This window comes from Arachis hypogaea, chromosome 12 (genome assembly GCF_003086295.3).
Source record: "Arachis hypogaea cultivar Tifrunner chromosome 12, arahy.Tifrunner.gnm2.J5K5, whole genome shotgun sequence".
NCBI classification, from domain to species: Eukaryota; Viridiplantae; Streptophyta; class Magnoliopsida; order Fabales; family Fabaceae; genus Arachis; species Arachis hypogaea.
The window spans coordinates 104,713,187-104,738,511 of record NC_092047.1 but is presented as its reverse complement, the minus strand read 5'-3'; the positions used below and the strand labels follow the sequence as shown (position 1 = coordinate 104,738,511).

The 25,325-nt window shown below is 33.0% G+C and overlaps 2 protein-coding genes across 5 annotated transcripts; both read left to right on the top strand.

The window, feature by feature from the left end:
• Nucleotides 1–294: 294 nt before the first annotated feature.
• On the top strand, nt 295–7,592 carry LOC112728013 (beta-glucosidase 11). The gene is made up of 13 exons (XM_025777983.3): nt 295–768; nt 856–925; nt 2,112–2,167; nt 2,317–2,392; nt 3,051–3,122; nt 3,911–3,998; nt 4,171–4,426; nt 4,855–4,970; nt 5,307–5,527; nt 5,848–5,879; nt 5,984–6,071; nt 6,971–7,061; nt 7,187–7,592. Exons 1-13 carry the CDS (start codon nt 628–630, stop codon nt 7,419–7,421), a joined length of 1,542 nt encoding a protein of 513 aa, XP_025633768.1. The 5' UTR covers nt 295–627; the 3' UTR covers nt 7,422–7,592.
• Nucleotides 7,593–9,828: 2,236 nt separating this feature from the next.
• LOC112728014 (uncharacterized) lies at nt 9,829–24,032 on the top strand. Of its 4 annotated transcripts, XM_025777986.2 has the most exons (8): nt 9,829–10,029; nt 10,117–10,186; nt 19,796–21,690; nt 21,765–21,820; nt 22,296–22,388; nt 22,493–22,597; nt 22,711–23,112; nt 23,816–24,032. In XM_025777986.2, the coding sequence occupies exons 5-8, from the start codon at nt 22,350–22,352 to the stop codon at nt 23,828–23,830; spliced, it is 561 nt and encodes a 186-aa protein (XP_025633771.1). In that variant the 5' UTR covers nt 9,829–10,029; nt 10,117–10,186; nt 19,796–21,690; nt 21,765–21,820; nt 22,296–22,349; the 3' UTR covers nt 23,831–24,032. The 4 variants fall into 4 exon arrangements, with proteins under 4 accessions (XP_025633771.1, XP_025633770.1, XP_072065711.1 ...); XM_025777985.3 differs by lacking the exon at nt 9,829–10,029 and having other exon boundaries at nt 23,813–24,032; XM_072209610.1 differs by lacking the exons at nt 9,829–10,029; nt 10,117–10,186; nt 22,296–22,388 and having other exon boundaries at nt 20,726–21,690.
• Nucleotides 24,033–25,325: the final 1,293 nt, after the last annotated feature.

Below are 25,325 nucleotides of genomic sequence, written 5' to 3'. Positions count from 1 at the left end.
TCAATAAAATTTATATTTTATTCAATAAAAAATAGAGAATTCATAAAATATTATACACTTCATATACATGCATGCACACATAATAATTTTAAATGAAATAAAGCAATATTATATAGGTTCACTAAACATGCTTACATCATCATCCTAGAAAAACAAGTTTTATTCAAATCAATTCTAGAACTATAGTTACTTTTTTTAAAATTATTGTCTCTTTGAATAGGAAAAAACTACCAAAGACTTTAATACACGTCCATTTCTGGAGCCCTTAAAATAGTAATAAAATAAATGAATGATACCTCTCGACTCCTTTAATAATGTAATTGTCGTATAGAAAGAACTGGAGAAAACTAAAAAAGAAAATCAAAAGAGAATGAAGTGCTATTCAAATATTCCAACATAGGGCCGGCTGATGACCAATAAAAGCATAGGTGTTTCTTTATGTTCCTAGCAAGTGTCCACAATAACACTGTGTCCACAAGAATAATAATAATATACTATATGCTTCTTTTGACATTAACCATGCATTATATATTTATTACTATATACATGCTACCTTAGCTTCAACATGTTATAGGTATTCTATTCCAAAAGAACTAACAATCTCAAAGCATAAGAAGAAGAAGGAGGATGTGGAAGAAGGGGTTTGTTGTGGTTGAATTATTATTATTAGTGTTGGTAGGTTCATCAGTTATACTAGTAGCTGATGGTTTGAGAAGAGATGAATACCCGCCTCAGTTTGTATTTGGTGCTTCAACATCTGCTTATCAGGTTCTTTAATTTATCCTCTCAAATTAATGATATAGTTTTGATAAAAGGAGTGCTAATTAATAAATAAGATATATGGTATGAGAGAAGGTAGAAGGTGCAGCAGATGAAGATGGAAGGAAGCCAAGCATATGGGATACTTTTGCACATGCCGGCAATGGTACTACTCTCTCTTCATTACTTACTGTATTATTCTTTTTCTTTTTCTTTTTCTTTTGTATTAAATAGATTATTTTAAAAAGATAACAAATTTAGTTATTACCTTTTTAGAATATTAGACATATTAAATTTTAATAAAATATAATGATAAATTAATTCTTAATAAATTTTTTAAAAGATAATTTTATCTTTATTTTTGTTTAAAGAATAATATAATTGAGAGATTAAAATATTTAAAATTCAAAAAAATTTAAAATCCAATTTATCTAATACTCTAAAAAAATTATTAATCAAGTTTTTTTAATCAAAAATTAATTTATTCGATCCAACCTATGCTATATACTTCTAGTTTTCTTGACGTGATGTCGTGATGTACTCAGTGACGCACATATCTATACTTCTAGTTTTCTTTGTGGTCAACAATCAAACACACACTTCAGTTCACTTCTGATTACAAACTATTAATACCTTGGGACCACAGATTCAATAATTCAAATGTGAGAACTTTTTTTTGGTGTCACTCAATTGTGAGATTTATGGAGGATTCCAGTTCAGACTTTAAAAGAAAAAATATACTGTATAAAAAGAGTATACTCATTATCATTTTTTTTTCAATTATTTTGTAAAGTATAATGTTTTATTATATATTTTTTAAATAAATTAAAAAAAAATATTAAAAAAAAACATTGAATAAAGAGACTATATTTGACAAACCGATTAAAAAAAATATTGAATGTGATATATATTTAATAGTTTTAGATTATATTATTTTTTAATATTTTTTAATATTATTGAACTATAATTAATTATTTTCGTTTATTGTGTCATATATATGTGTCTCTCTTTCACTAAATAATGCAACTAACAAACCAACATAATTATATATTATATATATCCATGATAATTTTAATATTTGAATATAGTAATTTATATTAATACTTAAAAATAAAATAAAAATAAAAATAGCCCAACAAATTAAACAAGTTAAGAGTCTCTTGTTATCGTTTTGAAAAAATTATGGGAGTTTATGTAGCCTGAGAAAGAATACATGGTTGAATATACATTCATATGAGATAGATCGATGTAAAATCTTATAAGCTTTTATAATTTTGCTAGAACTCAACATGTTGCAAAAGTCTTAGTACCCTTACAATAATAAATTACCACTTTTCAAATTAAATTTACAGCAAATATGTACAAGGGTGATGGAGACATTGCATGTGATCAATATCACAAATATAAGGTGAGTACGTTGTTGTTATTATTATTATTATTATTATTATTATTATTATACCATGGCAACATTAATTATATCTTTGATATATAATATGGTTTAGATTGATAAATTATTAATGACCAATAATACTTGTATATCTCATAAAAATTAAACAGGAAGATGTCAAACTCATGGCCAAAATGGGATTAGATGCCTACAGATTTTCGATATCTTGGTCAAGACTTATTCCAGGTTATCAAATTATCCCTTTTATTGATTTAAATTTTCAAGATAAATAATTTTATAACAAAAATCAATAATATAATGCCTAAAATGATTTATGTTAAGTGCTCTTTGTATTAGATATTCACTTATTTTATATAATATTAGTAGGAAGACAAAAAAAAAATCAGAATTTATTTTATATAATATTTATTAATTATTATAATAATTAATAAATACTAAATAAGATAAATTTCGATTAATTTTTTTTTTTACCGAATATTTTGGTTTTGATTTATGGTGTGTCATGGATAATGAATCTTTCTACTTCATAAAAAAGATGTTACTTCCCCTCCGGCTTAGAACAAATGCAAAATTAATCACGCACAAAAATATGGAATTGATTTAGAAATATTTTGATTTTAAATAAATTAGATTCATGATATAAAAATTACTATCTTTTTTATATCTACTTTCTTTTCTCCTATTTATTGTTTCTCATTCATTTAATAAGATTATTAGTATACAAATTTGATTAATATTGTCTAATTTTTTAAATAAATATTTATTTTGGACAAAAACATATTTTATAAATAGAACTTAATTACTTTATACCAAAATGAAGATCATATTATTGTTTATTTATTGGCTATTTTTGCTCTGAGTTCTAAATTTCAATTACCACCAGATGGGAAAGGCCGGATCAATCAAAAGGGATTACAATATTACAACAATCTTATCAATGAACTGATAAGTCAAGGTTAGTGGGAAAACTTTATCTTTAGTTTATAGTTTATACTAATATTTCAAATATTTAGTTAAAAGTAGGTGCTATGATTAATATTTAAAATATATTTAAAATTTTTTATTTTAACAAATATATTAAGGATCTTGTTAATATATGTCATAAGAATATACTTTAGAAACACCCTAACAAAATATATTTTATTAAAAATTATACATTAAAAAGATTTTTATATTTTCAATACATTAAATACATAAAAAATTAAAAAAAAATTATTATTAGACTATTAAAATATTCTTTTATGACACAAGATAGTTAAATATTTATATTTAAGATTTAAATTTTAATATTTTATATATTTTCTATAAAAGTTTTATAATTAATTATGTTAATAACATGGACTTTTAAACATACGTTAGTAATTAATAACTAAGGCAAGTCCTTCCATTATTTATTTAGGATCCAATGCTTCAAAAGTAACTTTTTTTTTTTTATTTTTGACTTATGAAAAGTAGTAGTATTAATGTCTAGTACAATTTTTAAAATCAAATTGCAGCTTTCTAAGAAACTATTTAGGAGCTTATAGAGAAGTTAAAAAAAATGACTTCTCTCGTAATACTACTACTTTTTATCACATTTCTATAAAATAAGTACTTTTAGAACTAAAAACGCAAACACAAAATAACTTATTTATAAGCTACTCTTAATATAATCATTTATTGTTTAAATTATTTTTTTAAAATGAACTTAATTTAACTGTTTACCCATACTAGGCCTTATTCTTGTCTTTTCTGTTCTTGTAGGAATTCAAGCACATGTTACATTATATCATTGGGACTTACCACAAACTCTTGAGGATGAATATGGTGGATGGGTTGATAAAAAAATTGTGTATGGTTCCCTAACTTCAAATATCCAATTAATTTTCATAATTGCATGATCATCTTAATTTATGAAAGAACCAAAATTTAAATCTTAAATTATTTATGTTTTGTGTAATTTAATACATGATTAATTTGTACATTACTAACACATTGTTCTGTACACTTGCATATTCTTGTAGAAGAGACTTCACAGCATATGCAAATGTGTGCTTTAGAGAGTTTGGAGACAGGGTCAAACATTGGACGACAATTAATGAAGGAAATGTTTTTTCACAAGGTGGCTATGATATAGGATTCTTACCACCTCAACATTGTTCACCTTCCTCTATATTTAATTGCTCTAAGGGAAATTCTTCAACGGAGCCATATTTGGTAACACATAATATGTTGTTAGCTCATGCATCAGCTGCAACATTGTATAGGAACAAGTACCAGGTAATTAATGTCTACTATTTCATTCATCTTGGCCTTCCTTCTAAATTTGGTGACAATGGTTAGATCAAATTCGAAAACCTCGTCGAAGAACAATTTAATTAGTGATTGAATTATATCGGTTCAATTTGATTTTGTGACACCACGTAATAAATTAGACATTATATAAAAAAGTTATAAGATTTTAAAAGTAAGGCCTTACTTTTAGGTCCTACTATTCTATAAACCAAGTTAGGTTGGTTTATTATTTAATTCACTAGTCCGCTTAAGCAAGTGTGATGGTTCAAATCCTGCCTTGTGCATATAGCTACTCATTGGTTAGCGATAAACTCTTAAATACAACTAAACTAGCTAATAAATCAGCTCCATACATGTGCAAGAAAGTCTCACATCACATAAATTAACTATCAAACATCCTATGATTAATGCAGGACAAGCAACATGGATTTATTGGGTTTAATCTCCTTACTTATGGTTTTATTCCTTTAACAAATACTACTGAAGATATAATTGCTGCTCAGAGGGCTCAAGACTTCTTTCTTGGGTGGTAAGTAAGATATTAATTATAAGAGAAATCCTTTAGGATTAGTATAATTTATTGTTTTTAGCCGCAGTTAATCAGTAAAATTTAAAAGTATCGACAAAAATATAGTTCTGGATTGCTGAACTAAAAGTGTTGGACTATTGGCTAAAAGTGTTGGCTGTATAAATTAAAATTACTGGCTCTTAAACTTTTTTTTGATTATAATTATATTTGTTTCTAATGTGTCAATTGTCATTTTTTCATGAAAGATAAAACATATAAGCCTCCAAGACTAAAACATAGCATTTTCTCTTTAGATTTCCTAATTTAATTTGTTTTGTCCGTATTTTATGATTGTAGGTTTTTGAGTCCATTTATTTTTGGAGATTACCCTGAAACCATGAAAAAGAATGTTGGTTCAAGGCTTCCAATATTCACAGAAAGTGAATCAAATTTGGTGAAAGGCTCAATTGACTTCCTAGGAATGAATTTTTACTTTTCATATTTTGTTAAGGACAATCCTAAAAGCCTATATATAAATGATAGAGATTATATAGCAGATATGGCTGTAGAACTTACAGGTATGTTTCTACTATATTCTATTTACTTGATTCTTAAGTTATTATCTATTTATTTAATTAAAAAAAAAACATCTAAGAGTAAATAATTATTTTGACACTCGAAAGATTTTAATTTTGACAAAATGGATTTTAACCCTTATTTTTAACAAAATGGATTAATAGTTAACCGATCATTTTAGACATTTAAACTATTTTGTCGAACAGAACTGACATTTAGAAGTTTAATTTGTCATCAAAACCAACAGTTAAGTTTTAAGAATCTTTTCAGGTGACAAAATATTTATTTACTCAACATCTAATTATGTTATTTTTGAATGTAGTTTATACCTCAGAAGAAACATCTAAGGATGAGGTAATAGTAGCGTTGGAACTTAGTACAATGATTCTTATATATGTTTTATGCATGGGCACCAATGTTTTACACTTGTACACTAACTAGCTAGTTGTTTGGTTCAGGCTCTGATTATTCCATGGACTTTGGAAGGATTGCTTGACTCACTGAAGAATATTTATGGAGATTTTCCAATTTATATTCACGAAAATGGTTCATCTCTCTTTCTCTTCTACTCTTATCTAATATGTTTAATTTTTAAGGACAATTTACATTACCTCTTTAATTTTGACATTTTATGAAATTTACCGTGACACTCTTCTATTTATCAAATCACGTTGGCTTCTCTAATCTTAAGAAAATATTGTGTTATGTTTATCAGAATCTTTAGTATATAATTTATAAATTATAAGGTAGCGTTTGGTGGAGAAACAAATATGAAAAGACTGGGACTGAGAGATAGAAATTAAAATAAATGTTAGTATTCTGTTTGGTGCAAAGTGGGAGACAAAAATTGAAATAAGAATAAAATTCTAATTTAATTTGTACAAAGGGTAAAATTAGAATTAATTAATTGAAATGAAGGTATTTTAGATATAAAATATTATTAAAGTTTCAGTCTCTCTCTAAAAATTTTATTCCTCTGTGTCCTCACTTTTTGGAAGTACTGAAATACTGAAATTTTAGAGATAGAGACAGAAATTTTAGTACCAGTCACTGAATTAACAAACATGATATTGAGTCTCAGTCTCCCAGTCACTGTTTCAGTACCTCAAAACAAACGCTACCTAAGGATATAGGTATATTATTATTATTATTATTATTATTATTATTATTATTATTATTATTATTATTATTATTATTATTATTATTATTATTATCTAAGATGAGATTAGTTTATGTTTTTAAAAATAATGAAGACAAGTCAAATTGAATTTCACCAAACGTTAATAGATCAATAAGAGTAATTTGCCCTTATTTCTATTATTTATTGTGTCTTCATGACATCAACATCTCAAAAGCTTCCAATTCTTTCGTCAACAAAACCAAAGCAATAATTTTCTATATATCCTTGAGTGATATAATTTATAATAAAACTTTGGACTTTACAGGTCTACAAACAGATAGAAATTCATCACTGGAGGACTGGCCAAGGATAAAGTACTTACAAGAATACATTGGTAGTATACTTGATATGCTAAGGTACTTCCATTTTCATTTTTAGCATGCATTTTTCATTTTCCATAAAAAATTATATAACCTTTGCTAATTCAATTTTTCATCAACAATGATAATTCCTAATCATATTGTTTTTGTGATGTTGTAAGGAATGGGCATGATATAAGAGGCTATTTTGTATGGTCTTTCATGGATGTGTTTGAATTATTGGGTGGATATGAATCAACTTATGGGCTTTATTACATTGATTTGAATGACCCCACTTTGAGGAGACAACCTAAGCTCTCTTCTCAATGGTACTCTAATTTCCTCAACAATAGAACTATGGACCCAATGGTGGCCATGCAAATTGAGAAGAATACCTTATTACACAATGCTATTTAATGTAATAAGGACTAGCTAAAATCTAAGTGATATGAGTTTGTATTATGGTATGCCAAAGAATAATAAAGTGACATGATTCATGGTGCAAATAATTGATCATGAATGTTTTGAAGCTTGTACATTTATATGTGCATGATATACCACAGTCAAGATTGGTTTGGTTTGGTTTAATTTAGTACCAAGATTTCAGCTTTTATGCATTAAGATGTGTCCCAAGGCAGCTTTACCCTTTAACACCATCCTTTTCTCTCTTCAAACTTTAACTCCACCAGTATAAATTTAAAAGTTTTCTGGTCTATACATACCTAACAAAAATAATAGTTCTATGAATCTCTTATATATATATATATATATATATATTGTGTGGTTTTTTTCAAAATAAAATTTGTGCAAAAATTTATGCAACTTTAAAAAGAGAATATTGTGTGAAGAGATATAATAATAATTTTTGTGATTTTTTCTATCAATTTAAACTTTGTAACAAGTGATATTATAACAGTTGGAGAACATATAAAAACATATATTGACATACATCCGTCTACACCTAATAATTTGTAGTTTTAACACTTGGTATTAATTAAGCACTAAAATTATTTAAATGCTTTTAAATTTTATTAAAATTTTGTATTATTATTATAAAAATATCTTATTTTCAAATATAAAAAATATATCTTATTTTCATTTGAATAACTTTATGGAATAAAACTAGCTTTTTCTTTTTTTGGGAACAAAACTAGTTTTAGTACCAGAATGAAGTGGGACATGATTAGTCCATGTCAATAGAAGCACACTAACATAGAGTTAAGCCTCACTTACATTTTTGAAATTAGCGAATTGTATTGATTTAGTCCTTAACTTTTTATAATTTGGAGTCATTTAGATTTAAAAAAGTATACAATGCAGTCCTTCCTATATTTTAATTTTTATCACTGGAATTTAACGTTATTAGTGATGTAACTTAAGTCTTACCATGGTGGACATATTAAAACGACGTTTTACGCGTTTTAACGCTAAAAAAGACATTAAACAATGTCATTTGAGAGTTATGACAAAGAACTTGGTTATGACAAAATTGTTCAAATCCTCAAACGACATAATTTAATGCCTTTTTAGTGTCAAAATACGTACGACGTCGTTTTAATATATCTAGTGTCAGGGGCGAAGCTTAGTATATACGAAGGGGGGCAATGGCCCCTCCCAAATAAATAAATTTTATTTATAAAGTCCTCTAATTTTATAATTTTGGCCCCTCCCTAATTTTATTTTTTGTTCTCTATTTAATTGTATTTTGCATGTTAGCCTCTCTTAAAAGGGTTCGAACTAACGGGCGTTGAATTTTGGTGACGAAAAATATATGAGAGACTATATTAATATATTTTTTTTAATTTAGAAAATTAAATTGTAGCCATTAATAAGTCAGAGACTAAATCAGTGTAACTCGCCGATCTCCGATACCAAAGTGACCCTTAACTCACTAACATATGATACAATTTCATTTGAGAAAATATTGGGGCTCCTCTACCGAGAAGGGAATTTTTATTTTCCAACTTGAATAACTTACCCAATAAGGCAATAAACGCATGATTTGGGCCAACTGTGACCATGACAAAAAACAATAAAGCCCATAAATCTCTTTTGAATTTGTTCTTCATACACCGCCTGAAAAACATGCGGAAAACCAAGAAAGAAAAGAAAAACAGTGAGTTTCAGTGAGCCTGGCAAAAGATGGCATCATCTTGAAAAGTGTGAAGATCTAACGGTCTCAAAAAATGGTTGACCAGAGTGCCTCTTTAATGGGGCTTTCTGTATATATCAATGATCACCCAGCAGGTAGGTGGTGCTCTACCTTCCTAACTAATTGTAATTAGGGTTTTCTAACACGTATTTTAAAATTATCATAAAAAAATATTTTATAAAAATTTATTAAAAATATATTTTTTTATTTTTTTATTATAATAAATATATAAAAAATTTTATTATTATTCTCTTAAAATATATTCTTAAAATATAATATAACTAAATCGTTGTAATTAGAATCAAATAATTTTGACTTAAACTCTAAAAATTAACCGTTAAATTAATTAGCATGAAATGTATAAATATACGTTTTATAATATTAATTTTGTATTTATAAAAGATAAATAAATTATTATTTTTAGTTATAAAAATTTAAAATATTAATAAATTTATTTATAAATAAATTTAATATTTGATACTTTTATTAGATATAATTATTTTTTATAAATACAAATTTTTTTGTTCATTCGTAATAAATAAATTCATTCTCTAATATTTATACTGATAAAAATAATAGTTTATTTTAATATTATATCATATGCTTCTTTTGACATTACCCGTGCATTATATGTACTATTTATTATATTATATACATACATGGTTCAAGTTCATGTTATCTTTATTGCAAAAGAACTAACAATCTCAAAGCATAAGAAGAAGGAGAAGGATGTGGAAGAAGGGATTTGTTGTGGTTGAATTATTATTATTATTATTGTTGGTATGTTCATCAGTTTTGTTAGCGGTTGATGGATTGAGAAGAGATGAATACCCGCCTCAATTTGTGTTTGGTGCTTCAACATCTGCTTATCAGGTTCTTTAATTTCTGCTCTCAAATGAATGATATAGTTTTGATAAATGGAGTGATAATTAATAAATAAGATATATGGGATGAGAAAAGGTAGAAGGTGCAGCAGATGAAGATGGAAGGAAGCCAAGCATATGGGATACTTTTGCACATGCCGGCAATGGTACTACTCTCTCTTCAAATACTTACTGTATTCTTTTTTTTTTCTTTCTTTTTTGGTCTGAATTAGTTTGGTCTATGCACTCACAATTTTTTTGGCTTTTTTATTGAAATAAATAAAGAATAAAGATTATTTCTTTAAATAAGCATGGCTGTAAATAATTTTTAAAATGTGCAACTCTATCTCAGGTTCATCATCCACGAAGTGAATATACACTCCAACTCAGTTTTAGTGCCCACGAAATAGGCCAAGTTTCCATTTTTTGGATAGCGTTTACAAAATAGACATTTCATGGCCGGCGTCCACGAATTAGACCATAACCATAGTGGTACATGCGAAATGAAACTAGAGAAATATTGGCACATAATTTTTATTTTATGACAAAATCTAATTATACATATAAATTATATATAAACTACGAAGCTTTGGAATATATATATATATTATAAAGTTTAAGACATGTAAAGTTGGATCTAACAAAGAAAACACATTTTTTATTTGTTAAAAAAAAAGCATATAATATCATTTGATGAGCGCTACTTCATTGTTGGCATTTTAAATTTAACACATACTAATTTATTTTCAATAATTACTATTCGGATTTAAGTAAAAATCCAATTTAAATGAAATATTATTAAATACTAATATTTTTCCTAAACTCAATAAATGGGACAGGTCTTGCAATGTCTCAGTAATAGCATCAGCAAAAAAGGATGTGTTCATACCCTGACCCAACGCTAAGGTCCAGGTCTAAGCGAAAGACTCAACCCAAAGGATTGAGCCTCACCTTACACCGACCTTCTCCTGAAGAAGTCGGTTCCCGCCATGACTTGCTCTAAAAGAAGTCGGGGACAAAGATTAGCTGGCAAATAAACACTCATTCAAACGAGTAACTGTCCCTAAAATATTTCAACTCACTTCCAGGAGCCATATCTCAACTTCCCTAGGATAAAGGGACGGTTATCCACCTTAAAAGGTGGAACTACTTCAACGGTGGTTATTGGTTCACCATTATAAATACACTGACACCCCTCAGGTATCTCTAAGTCCCAATACTCTCTAAACCTGCTTACACTTTGCTGACTTAGGCATCGGAGTGTCTTTGCAGGTACCACCCCCGTTCACTTATACTCACAAGTCGGCGGAGGTCTCAAAGACGCGAACCCGCTCGAAGGCTTCCCTCCTTAGACAATTGGGTCAACCCAACAATTCCAGCCCACTAATCTCCGGTTACCCATCGTAACATTGGCGCCGTTGCCGGGGGCCCGAGGGATCAATCAGTGATGGTGGACAATTCACCAGAAGATGGTCATACAGCGTCTGATTCCGAACAAGAAAACCTAGATACCGGAAACAACGACGCGGACCTAACCCTTCACCAGGGAGCCAACGACCAACATAGAGAAGGCACCTCTGGGTTAAAAATCCCAAAGGTAAACTTCTCAGAGGGACGAGAATCAGGAAAGGAAGGGCCACCCCATGCAGCCAAGCTAATGGGTTTGGTCCATGGCCACCAAGGTCGTTTGGAACAGCTGGAACAGGAATTAGAGCAATAACGAGAGGCAGAGCGAAATCTCAGGGAAGAGATAGAGCGACGAAAGGAGTTAGAAGAAAAAATCTTAAAGCTAGAATCTTCCCTTAGAAGTCGAAACTCCCGTGGCGACCGAGAAGAGTCGCCCCTGGGAGGAGAGGATCCATTCAGTGAGGACATAATGAGGGCAAAAGTTCCAAGAAACTTCAAAAGCCCTGATATGAACCTCTATGACGGAACCACAGACCCGAAGCATCATTTAACCAATTTCAAAAGTCGAATGTATCTGGCTGATGCTTCTGATGTAACTCGCTGCAAAGCTTTCCCGACCACCCTATCAAAAGCGGCGATGAAGTGGTTCGATAACCTCCCTCCAAGGTCGGTTACCAGCTTTGAGGACCTCTCGAGAAAGTTCTTAATGAGGTTCTCCATCCAGAAGGATAAAGTAAAGCACGCACCGAGCCTCCTGGGAATAAAGCAGGAGGTCGGAGAACCTTTACGGGACTATATGGAAATGTTCAACAAAGCGTGCTTGGAGATTCAAGACTTGCCCACTGAGGCAGTCATCATCGGGATAGTAAATGGACTTAGAGAAGGTCCCTTCTCGCAGTCCATATAAAAAAGGCACCCCACCTCCTTGAGTGATGTACAAGAAAGAGCAGAAAAGTACATCAATATGGAGAAAAATGCCAGACTACGAGAGCCGAGTTGGCGACCTGGACACCCCCACTCGATAAAAGAGAAAGAAAGAGAGCCCAAGAAAAAAGAAGAGCTCGGTCTCGACAGACCGAGGAAATATCACTCTTATACTCCTCTAAAAGTTTCCATAGTGGATGTATACAGAGAAATCTGCAATACTGAAAGACTGCCGCCTCCCAGACCCATTAAAAATAAAAAGGGAGGAAGTCACAGCGATTACTGTGAGTACCATAATATGTATGGTCACTCAACAAATGATTGCTACGACCTCAAAAATGTGATAGAAAAGCTGGCCAGAGAAGGCCGACTTGATAGATATCTTATGGAAAGGTCGGACAATCATGGAAAAAGAAAGCGAGATGACGGGAACAGAAGAGACCCACCACCACAAACCCCCGAGAGACACATACATATGATCTCGGGAGGATTTGCGGAAGGAGGACTCACCAAGTCATCTCTCAAGAGAAACCTCAAGCGAGTCTACCAGGTCGGGAGCGAATCACCCGACCTCCCTACTATCTCATTTACAAAGGAGGATGGGCAAGGAGTAATCCCAGGACACGATGATCCAGTGGTGATAACCATGATCCTAGCCAATGCCCACCTCCACAGAACTCTAGTAGACCAAGGGAGTTCAGCAGACATCCTTTTCAAGCTTGCGTTCGACAAACTAGGGTTGGATGAAAAGGAGTTAAGAGCCTACCCCGATACCTTGTACGGACTAGGCGACATGCCAATAAAACCATTAAGATTTCTACCCCTCCACACGACCTTCGGAAAGGGGGAAAAATCCAAAACTCTGAGCATAGACTTTATAATCATCGACGTGGGTCAGCATATAAAGTACCTTCGCAAATAAATAAAGATCTTTTACAATATCTCTTATAAATTCCTTTCCACTTTTTTTTTCTTCCTACGAAACGCGCCGACTTAAGCTCGACAAAGCATGAAAATCCCATGAACCGACCTAGATGGTCGTCAGGATAAAACGACGAGGTACAAGTCGGCGTAAAGAGGTTATAAAAGTCGATTGTGATAAACTCGGAAATTATCTGACTTACAAGTCGGAAAAACCGAGAAACAAAGAAATGCATCGCAAAAATAACCTAAGTCATAAGAACTCAATAAATCCAAAAAATTGAGTATAAGGAATACCAGAAAAGAGATCAGAAAACCTGTCGAAAGCACTAAAGCAAAGGCCGTCCCAAAGAAAATTTTAAGAAAAACTTCGAAGAAGAGACAATTAGCCAAGAAAAAGGTTTTTCAAAACAAAGATAAAAAAGGTTTTTTCGAAACTTAAAACAGAAAAGTATGCGCACAACAAACAGAGAAAATGTAACTTAAACCCTTATCCAAAAAAAAAAAGGATATTTTTCGTTAACGGCCATAAAAGGCCAAGAGAATGTCAGCAAAATACCACCACAAACATTAAAATAAATAGTTTAAAAAAGAGGGCCCACAGGTCGGGCCCCATATAGCCACAATAAATTTTTCAGTTAGGAAGGACGTCACCACCAGAGTCAGGGAGAGTAGTCGGAGCGCTGTCAAGGCCAATATCCATAGGAGATGGAGTGAAAGTTCCAGGAGCCTTTGAAGAACTTGGGGCATCTTTTGGTCGGGGAGGGGACTCCATTATCCTCTGCCCCCGAGTCTTTAGATCAGACTCGGTGACATATCGGGGAGAGGGAGGAGAAACGATAGCTCCATCGATCACTACTTTATCCGGATCCAAAGGAGAGAGGTCCAGGTCGGGAGCGAGAACCCCGACCTGTTCTTTAAAGATTCTCCATGCTTCTTCAGCCCCGTCAGCAATGGAGTCCTCCAACTTTGTATAGGCCTCCCGAGCTCTCCTCAAATCCTTCTTCACCTCCACAAGTTCCTCAAACAAGCTTGAATAACTCTCCTGCGCCTTCTCTCTCAGGCCTTCCGCCATGGAACACTGGGCCTGCAACTTCCTCTCCCTCTCCTGGAGGCCATTCCTCTCCTCCTTCAATTTGGCGACCTCCTTCCTCAGCACCTTCTCCTGCCCTTAATATAAGCGAAGCCTCCCCTCCAACTCTTCAACCCTCGAGGATGAACCCAAAGAGAGAAGGGAAGTATTCTCAAAGATATCAAGGAACTTTGTGCACACCATTGCCGCCCTGATACTCTCCTGAGCTAGAATGGTAAGGTGGTTTCGAACAGAAGCATCATCCATACCTATACGAGTATGAGGATAGATATGCTTCCGAACGAACTGAGGCGCATCCACCTTGGCGTCATCTTCAAAAGAAGAGCTAGACTCTAAAGTCTTGCGCTTCTTCTTTTCTGGCTCAGGGGAAGATCGGGGAGGAGGGGACGGCAGAGAAGAGGCTGAGGAAGAAATGACAATAGGTTGGGTGGGGGTCCCCAAACTACGAGAAGAGGGGAGAGGGGAAGGAAGGGAAGAACCAGCTACCCTGGCGCCGCTGACTCTGGCGCGGGACCTCGCCTTGGCCTCCTGAACTCTCTGGTAAGACTCCCTAGAATTCTTCTTCGCCATCTCTGCAAAAAGCAATTAGGAAGCTAAAATCAGTAAAACAAGTCGGAGAAAACAAGTCGGGCGACCATCAGGTCGAAAAATATGATGAATAAACAAAAAGCTACCTAGTTGAGTCTGAACAAAGATCGCAGACCCCTAGAGAAACTTTTTCGTATCCAGGTAAGGGGCTCTCCCCCATACTTCTCGGAGGAATCCCACAATGGCCGCCTCTACCTCATCCAAGTCCTCCAAACTATATTTTTCACAAGGAGAGGCCTCTAGCCAGTAAAGGAGAAAACGAGGAGAAGAATTTTCATCCAGGAAAAAGGGATGGTGAGCCTTTACAGCTTAAACTTTGAAAAAAAAATTTTTGAAGTCGTGGAAGGATTCATCAAAAAGGGTAAAAACTCTCCGGCCTTGTATGGCCCGGAAAGACACCCATTTTTGTTTGTTGTTTTGCCCACTGAAGGGCTTAGTCATGTGGAAGAGAAAAAAGAAAATCTTCAAAGAAGTCGGAAAGTCTAACGCATGGCTGATAAATTGGTAAATTTTCAAGAAACCCCAAGAATTAGGGTGAAGTTGGGTAGGAGCAACACGACAGTGACATAAAACATCTATCTCAAAGTCAGAAAAAGGAAAAAAAATACCTAAACGGGTAATCATGCTCTCATACATATAGAAAAAATGAGGGGCTGCCTCAGAAGCCCTCCCAAAACAGACCCGATCTTCCAGACCCGGGACAATCAGTTCATATTTCGGCTCATCCTCATCAGAAGTACAGAGCCTATGACGTATGCGGAGATTGGTGATGTAGTCAGTATCCACCCAAGGTTCCTCCCCAAGAACTATACCGTCAACCCATAATGAAAGAGACTCTAAGGTAGACATCTTTCTAAAGGGGGCAACGAATCCTACGAAGAAAAAAAGGAAAGAAATCAAAATAAAGTCTCTAAGGGTCTGAGGTAGAAGTTTTCAAAACCAACAGAACGGCTAAAACTACGGTCAAACACTCCTTCGAAACAGAAACATGCAAGTAAAAAGCATTTTTGTGGTAAAAAGAGAAGGACTGACCTTTACTTCTGAAGCAACGGGAATAGCAACAGTCGAGCGAAGGCAAGAACGAAGCTTTCTCCAAAACAAGAGTGAACAAATATGAAGTTTTCAGAAACGAAACAACGAAAGAGAGGGAAAGTATTTATAAACACGCTAGGGGCATAATGGTAAAAACGGAAGCAGTCATTAATGGGTGCACCATTACCAATGCAATTAATCCCTACGTGTGGATACACGAACTCCTAACGGACGCGACGCTTGATTAGACGCGACTATGGAAATTCAAAAGGTCACGTCGGTTACGGAAAGTCACGTCGGTTCCGAAAAATCACGTCGGTCCCTCTACAGGTCGGCTACAACCCCGAGTAGAATACTCGAACCCAATTCTTGAAAGAAATTGGGCTCGAGTAGGGGAACTGTTCATACCCTGGCCCAACGCTAAGGCCCAGGTCCAAGCGAAAGGCTCAATCCAAAGGATTGAGCCTCACCTTACACCGACCTTCTCCTGAAGAAGTCGGTTTCCGCCACGACTTGCTCTAAAAGAAGTCGGGGACAAAAATTAGTTGGCAGATAAACACTCATTCAAACGAGTAACTGCCCCTAAAATCTCTCAACCCACTTCCAGGAGCCATATCGCAACTTCCCTAGGATAAAGAGACGGTTATCCACCTTAAAAGGTGGAACTACTTCAACGGTGGTTATTGGTTCACCATTATAAATACACTGACACCCCTCAGGTATCTCTAAGTCTCAATATTCTCTAAACCGGCTTACACCTTGCTGACTTAGGCATCGGAGTGTCTTTGCAGGTACCACCCCCATTCACTTATACTCACAAGTCGGCGGAGGCCTCAAAGACGCGAACCCGCTCGAAGGCTTCCCTCCTTAGACGATTGGGCCAACCCAACAATTCCAGCCCACTAATCTCCGGTTACCCATCGTAACAGGATGCATTTTATTTATTTATTTTAATAATAAAAAAATATATTATACAATTTTTATTTCTATATACTCATACAGTCAATATTTAAGGTCAAAGTTTGTGTTTTTGTGCTTTCAGAAAATAACTAAATTATAACATCATAAGAACAAAGATAAAAAAAGGCAAGATAATTTTAGTAATTTTCATTAAAATTAATTTTGATAAAATAAATATTGTTTGAATAATATTAGTTAAAATCACTTATAGATAAATAATTAATTAATTACTAAAAAAATATCATATTAAATTATAATATTATTTTTTTAAGTATATCTATTTTTTTCATATTTTTTAGTATTTTTTATAATATTTTATTTTAGTATATTATAATTTTTTACTATTATAATAAAAATTAATATTTATTTATGAAATTAAAAATAACATAAAAAAATTAACAATTTTTTAAGTATTTTTTTGTAGTAAAAATTAACATTTATTTATTAAATTAAAAATAATATATAAAATAATATAATTTAATACTCTTATTTTGAGTACTATTTTTAAATACTCTTAATAATCTTATGTTTATTATTAACCTTAATCAATTGGTCAAAATTACTGCTCAAACAACTTAATTAATTAAATTAATTATTAATCTTAATTAATCATTATTGTAATATCTTATATTATATTGTTTAATTTTGTATTATCATTGGAATTAATGCGCACATACATTTTTATTATTATAAAATAAAAATTAGGTGCTACTATTCTTCTGTTTCTATTTTGCGTGTATCACCATTGTCATGGTCAATTCGTGGTCGCTGGCCATGAAATGCCCATTTTGTGGGCGCTATCCAAGAAATAAAAATTTTGTCCATTTCGTGGATACTAAAATTGAGTTGTATATATCTATTTCGTGAGTAATGAATTTGAGATGGAGCTGCACATTTTGGAGATTATTTGCAGTCGTGCATATTTAGAGAAATAATATTTTTTTTTATTTATTTCAATAAAAAAGCCCGATTTTTTTCTAGTGATATCTTAATTAGATTCGTTATTAACAATTTATTAGTGTTTTCAAAAAATGGTAAATTAGTCTTTGATAGCAAAACAAAAATGTCCATCCAGAGTTTTGAGTTGTTTCTGAAAATTCTGTAGTAGCTAGTGATTCTTCCCTTTTTGGGGTTGTGAGTGTAATAAAGTATAAAAAAAAGTCTTTGGTTTTTATTTAGAAGATTAGATAAATTAGTTTTTAATAAAATTAATAAGTTAATCGCTAATATTTTTCAAGACAAATTATTCTTTAATTTAATTTTTAAAAAGTAAAATGATTGAGAGATTAAATTATTTAAATTTTTTAAAAATAAAAAACTAATTTATCTATTTATTTTACGCATAATTTATCTTATTTTCTAAAAGATTATGTAATTAATTTTTTCCGTTAAAAATAAATTATTCTATGAAAAAGTTATTACGCTTAATTTGGAGTTTGACATTTGTTTTTTTCCGAATCTATCTGATGCACGCACATTGTTTTAATTTAATAGTTGGTAACAAAATATTCGACCTCAAACGAAGAGTAGTAGTTCACACACCATGACAAACATAAATTTAGAAATTAAAAAATATAGTAAATATTACAATAAAAATTTTATAATTGTCTTCATATGAAAATATTTTTTTTTTATCTTTCGACAATGGATTATATAGATAGATTTTAATATTTATAAAAGTATTATTTTTGTTTAAAGTGTGACTAAATAAATAAGTCATGCTTTTAAACAAAATATCTTTATAAGATATTTTTGTCATCTTCATTTAAGTAGTTGTAAAAAAAATATACTATCATAAAATACCAAAACAATAATGATTCGGTCATGGCACTACAAAAAAAAAATTCTGTTACCACACTTTCTTTTATGCTTTAAAAACGTGACTAAAAAGAGTCAATGGCTACACTTTTATAAAGGTAGCGATTATTAGAGATTTGATCACACTTTCAAAGTGTAACAAAAACCAAACCAGTAAACAAGTTTCTAAAAATTTGACAGTATGTCTACTTTTTGACACGCTTTAAAAACATGGCTACAGGATTATACATACGATCACGCTTTTAAATATGGTAATAGAAAAAAACATAACAAAAAAATTAACGTGCTAATAGATCAATAAAAGTACAGTGATAGAATAATTGACACGCTTTCAAAAGCATATCAATAGCTCAAAAAAATATTATGAAAAATTGTTATTACGCTTTTCCTTATTTTTCGACAGATTTTAAAAACATGACAATAGATTATTTTTCTTATAGTGTGGCTTCATGTTGAACAAAAAATTTGTTTCTTTTCTATTACATATCTCTTGATAATACCATCAAGTTTATTTCTATCTACTCATGGCTCTCTCATGGTTGGATTGATCTAAGATCTTTCTCCGGTCATTCGCAATAATTTCAGCTGATTTTTTATGTACGTTTAGTATGATTGTTTAGCATTATCATACTCTTTTGTTTGCTAACTGAATTTCAAATCCTTTTGGGTGTTCAATTCACCAAATTATGACTCAGGCTTCTCTCAAGAGAAATGGCAGGAACAAACAAATTAAATAAGTTATAGGGAGTTTCAGTACATTTATAAGTGATGACTAGTGTAAAATCTAGAATTTGGATTCTCTAAATTTTAAATTTTTACTTTAGAAGATAAAATGAAATCTCTTATTATTGAATGCTTTTTTTTTTTATATTTTTTCTTGGTTCTACCTATTACCTTCTAAAATAAAATTTAAAATTTAAAAAATTCAAATCCTAAAATCTAATAAGTAACAGAAAAGTTGCTAGAACCCATGTTACAAAATCCTTAGTTACTTTCCAATATGAATTAACCCCTTTTCAATTTAACTTTACAGCAAATACGTACAAGGGTAATGGAGACACTGGATGCGATCAATATCACAAATATAAGGTTAGTATATATTTAATTATTTATAACCATGACCCGGCCCAAGGAAATCTTTCATCTTTAATAATTAATTATCACTACAACATTTTGGGTCTATGGCCACGGTTTTTTTGGTCACAGTAAAAAACCGTGACCATAGACCCTCTATGGTCACGGTTTTTTAGGGTGACCAAAAAAAAAAGCTATGGTCACGGTTTTTTTGGAAAGGGTGACCATAGAGTACCTATGGTCACGGTTTTTTAAAAAATGGTGGCCTAAAAGGGTCTATGGTCACGGTTTTGAGGGGTGACCTAAAGGAGTCTATGGTCACGGTTTTTTACAGTGACCAAAAAGAGACTATGGTCACGGTTTTTCAAAAAAGGGTAACCTAAAAGGGTCTATGGTCACGGTTTTCGGGGGTGGCCTAAAGGGGTCTATGGTCACGGTTTTGGGGGGTGGCCTAAAAGGGTCTATGGTCACGGTTTTTGAAGTGACCTAAAGGGGTCCATAGTCACGGTTTTTTACAGTGACCAAAAAGGGGCTATGGTCACGGTTTTTTAAAAAGGGGTGACCTAAAAGGGTCTATGGTCACGGTTTTGGGGGGTGACCTAAAGGGGTCTATGGTCACGGTTTTGAGGGTGGCCTAAAAGGGTCTATGGTCACGATTTTGGTGGGTGGCCTAAAAGTGTCTATGGTCACGGTTTTTGGGGGTGGCCTAAAAGAGTCTATGGTCACGGTTTTTCAAAAAGGGTGACCTAAAAGGGTCTATGGTCACGGTTTTGGGGGGTGACCTAAAACGGTCTATGGTCACGGTTTTAAGGGTGGCCTAAAAGGGTCTATGGTCACAGTTTTGGAGGGTGGCCTAAAGGTGTCTATGGTCACGGTTATTTACAGTGACCAAAAAGGGTCTATGGTCACGGTTTTTCGGAAGGGTGGCCTAAAAGGGTCTATGGTCACGGTTTTGGGGGGTAGCCTAAAGGTGTCTATGGTCACGGTTTTTTACAGTGACCAAAAAGGATCTATAGTCACAGTTTTTCGGAAGGGTGGCCTAAAAGGGTTTATGGTCACGGTTTTGGGAGTGATTTAAAGGAGTCTATAGTCATAGTTTTAATCATTTGAGTTTTAATTAATTAAAATTTTTAAGTTTTTTTTATTATTTTAAATATTTTTTCTTTTTAAAATTAAAAAGTTTTAATAATTAAAAACTAATAATAATTTTATATAATTTACTTTAAATATTAAAATTTTATATCTAATTTTATAAATATAAAATTAGGTTGAATACTATTAATAATTTTAAATTAAAAAATAATTTAAAACTTTTTAAAATGATTGTAGAATATTAAAATAAAAGATTCATCATATCGTAATTAATTTAAATTATTTGAGTGGTTAATTTTATTTGTTTATTTAAATGCGTATGATAAATTAATTCTTGGTATGTTAGATAAAATAAATTTGTAAAAAATAAAAATATAAGGCTCATTATATATAATATATCAATTTTATTATCTTAATTTTAAAAAATTAAAATAAACTCATTTTCTTAACCTATGCTATAGTGGGAAACTGAAGGAAATTGAACCGCGTGAACTTTAGGAAATTGAAACAAACCCCCCCTTCTTTCTTTCCCCAATTCATAACCCTAGCCCCCATTGTCGCCGCAGTCGGAAGCTTGTTGGCGCCGCCGCCGTCCCAAGCTCTAAGGACATCGTCTTTATCTTCCTTGGCTTCTCCGTTCGTCGAAGGTTAGTGGCGTGGCGCCCGCTCTTGGGGTACTGCGCTCGTTAAGATCTCTCCTTACACCTTCTCCGCCGTCACCATCGGCGTCTCCATCGGTGTCTCAGTTCTCATTGCTGCTTGGTACGCCGTTTTCCTTTTCCGTTTTAGATTTTGTTAATTTATTTTCCTGATAATCTTCTTTTTGGATTGCGAAGGGGGAATTACGTGCTGCAATCAAGGCTCCCCGAATCACTTCCACGAATCTCATTAGGTACGAGCCATATATGAAATAAAATTGTTGCTGAGGCATCTTCTTCTTGTTGTTATTAGCCTTCTGTTGTGCTGATTTCACATGGTTCTTGGCACCTTGAGCTACTGATTTCATGAATCTCGGTGCATTTCAGTTCATTAATTAGTAATGGATTTGAAACTTAATTATAAAACTCGAATAATAATGTTAAGACATACTTGGCAAAATTTGAAGATATAGGTAAAGGAATTGCGTTTCATGAGTAAATATTCTCTTGATAAGCAAGCTTTTGAGAGTTCCCATTTTGCCACTCCATACTTGTGTTTTGCCAAAGCAGCAGGGTGGCTTTTAGACTTGTCAAATTCAGTAGCAAGTTCTTCACCAAGCCTTCTACCAGTGTGAAATGACCGAAATTTCTCTGCAAACTCTTTGGCTGTCACAACAATATTGTGTATTTAACTAACTTTATGTATTTTTGTATTACAACAATATGTAGGTTATTTCTGAGAAAAATCGTGAAAATAGATCCAAACAAAAATGGAATCATCGAATGGGACCAGTTAGTTTTGAATTAGTACGCGCTGAATTGGTATCATATTTGTACTTCGCATTTAAGTATCTTTACATCTTTCATGTCGTCTATGTTGACTTCATCTGTGTTGACTTCGAGTAACCTTGATGGTTTCTTTGTAGCGTGCAAAAAAAGAGGGCAATGAAGATCCATCACAGTCTGAGATGTTTGTTGTAACTCGTACTAACAAGAAAGGAGAAACTGACTCGGGAACACAAGAGACGATTGTGAGTTGTTTAGTTTCGTAGAAATGTACACTAAAAGAAATGTGTAAATCATTTTTTTTTATTTTCAGCATATGCGCACATGAACTTATTACAATTTTCCTTCTGTGTAATAGGAACATCTTCAAAATTTGAAGCAAGCTGGATACAGTGATGATGAAGCGCTTCAAACGGTGTTTGGAAAGGAGAGACATGGTAGGGTTCGTTTCTATGGTCGATCAGTCACAAAATCCTCTCTTAAAAAGGATAAGCAAATCCGACAAATGCAACAACAACATGCTGAAGTGGTTTCAACTATGGAAAAAAATCAAAATAACTTGACTTCCAAGTTGGATGGTTTAACAAGCTTGATCAAAACGGTGTTGCAACAAGTTAATCCTGGTATGAGTGCGGAACAAGTGCAAGTAATGATAGAAGCTGCCCAACAATCTCCGCCTGATGCAAGTAGTGCACCAAATGATGCGAGGCGAAGCATTCCTCCTTCACTGGGATCGAACCATGTGTCAAAAGATATGGAAGTAAGTACTGTCAAAATGAGTAGTTAAATTAATAGTGGCTGATTGCTTAATAGTACCTGATTGTTGTTGATGTTAATTTTATTGTTGATTTTATTGGCTAATTGGCTCCATGAGCACGTGTTGAATAGAAGGGTAAGAAACTAATTACGAACTAAGATGCATAACCTACCATTGTTTCTCTTCAGAAGGTATAGAAAATTAGATAAAGCAATAATAATACATGAAGGTGAAGGGGTAGCAATCAGCATTGAATTAGTACTCAGTAATATATAGCAATCAGTATTATTATTATTTTAAAATTTACTTTGTCTATTGATTTCACACTCAATCTGGTTTTTCTGTTTCGCTGGTGTTGATTACTTGATTTGTTTGATGAGTTGGAAGCTAATAATAGTATTTCGGTATTACCTTGTTTTTTAAGCTTCTATTTTGGTTGCGGTTGTTTCTTTGTGCTGGATTTTTTTCAGTTTTAAGCGACTTCAACAGGGGAGTTGAAGTTCCACTCAAAGATAGATTAAAAACATATAAACATTACCAAATGGCTCAAAACCACATGCAAATGCTCCTTGTTATTTAGTGGTTGAAATTTTCATATTGATTGACTTACTTAACTTGTGCTCCATATTCATTACTCAACTGCACTGCATGCATCATCAAAAATATTTTTGTTCTGTTCTAACTTCTTTATTTCTTTTGCTAGCAGGAGGATATGATGTGAAGAAAATATGTTCAATACAAATATAAGATGGGATGGGTCTTATAATGATTTTGGTTATCTAAATGTATTATTTTGATGTCTTCTTTACATTTTGATAAGAGATTTTATTCGATAATACATGTAATGGATAAATTACACTCTATTTTGATTAGTGTTGTAATGGATATCTACTTTTTAATGAAACTTTTATGATTTACATTTATTGAATTTCTCATTCTTAGATTTATTTTGTGATTATCATCATTTTGGAATGTGATTATGCTTTAAAAAAATTTATAAAATAAAACAGGTTACCATAGATAAGTTATGGCCACCGTTTTAAGGAGGGGTGACCATAGATAAGCTATGGCCACGGTGAAAACAGTGACTATAGATAAGGTTATGGTCACTATTTTAATGCGGGGTGACCATAGACGCTATGGTCACGGTAAAAAACCGTGACCATAGATAAGGCTATGGTCACGGTTTTCATGTGGGGTGACCATAGAGGCTATGGTCACGGCCAAAACTGTGACCATAAATAAGGCTATGGTCACGGTTTTGGGAAGGGGTGACCATAGAGGCTATGGTCACGGTCAAAACCGTGACCATAGATATGGCTATGGTCACGGTTTTAGGTAGAGTGACCATAGAGGCTATGGTCACGGCCAAAACCGTGACCATAGATAGGGCTATGGTCACGGTTTTGGGAAGGGGTGACCATAGAGGCTATGGTCACGGTCAAAACCGTGACCATAGATATGGCTATGGTCACGGTTTTAGGTAGAGTGACCATAGAGGCTATGGTCACGGCCAAAACCGTGACCATAGATAGGGCTATGGTCACGGTTTTGGGAAGGGGTGACCATAGAGGCTATGGTCACGGTCAAAACCGTGACCATAGATATGGCTATGGTCACGGTTTTGGGTGGAGTGACCATAGAGGCTATGGTCACAGCCAAAACCGTGACCATAGCCTTATCTATGGTCACGGTTTTGGGAAGGGGTGACCATAGAGGCTATGGTCACGGCCAAAACCGTGACCATAGATGGGCTATGGTCACGGTTTTATCGCGTGACCATAGATTAACCTATGGTCACGGTAAAAAAACGTGGCCTAAAGTGCCAGAATTTGAACATTACAACCGTGGCCATAGAAACCGTGACCATAGATAAAAAAACCGTGACCATAGGTCTATGGCCACGAGAGAATAGGCCACGGCAGAAAAACCGTGACCATAGGTCAAAAACCGTGACCATAGACCTATGGTCACCCTTTTCACTAGCTATGGTCACGGTTTTTCACCGTGACCATAGACCTTTTTTTTTGTAGTGTATTCATTATCAATACTTGTTGATCCAAATATTCATGCAGGAAGATGTGCAGCTCATGACCAAAATGGGATTAGATGCCTATAGATTTTCGATATCATGGTCAAGACTTATTCCAGGTAATCAAATTATACGTATTACCTGATAACGGTGCAAGCTAATTAAGTTAAGTGTAATATTCTAG

What these genes read in the sequence shown, in the direction of transcription:
- LOC112728013 (XM_025777983.3), top strand. Translation starts at nt 628, where the DNA reads ATGTGGAAGAAGGGGTTTGTTGTGGTTGAATTATTATTATTAGTGTTG. An exon ending in TATGGCTGTAGAACTTACAG is followed by an intron (nt 5,528 to 5,847) that starts GTATGTTTCTAC and finishes TTTTGAATGTAG; the next exon opens with TTTATACCTCAGAAGAAACA. An exon ending in AATTTATATTCACGAAAATG is followed by an intron (nt 6,072 to 6,970) that starts GTTCATCTCTCT and finishes TGGACTTTACAG; the next exon opens with GTCTACAAACAGATAGAAAT.
- LOC112728014 (XM_025777985.3), top strand. Translation starts at nt 22,350, where the DNA reads ATGGGACCAGTTAGTTTTGAATTAGTACGCGCTGAATTG. An exon ending in AATTAGTACGCGCTGAATTG is followed by an intron (nt 22,389 to 22,492) that starts GTATCATATTTG and finishes GTTTCTTTGTAG; the next exon opens with CGTGCAAAAAAAGAGGGCAA. An exon ending in CGGGAACACAAGAGACGATT is followed by an intron (nt 22,598 to 22,710) that starts GTGAGTTGTTTA and finishes TCTGTGTAATAG; the next exon opens with GAACATCTTCAAAATTTGAA.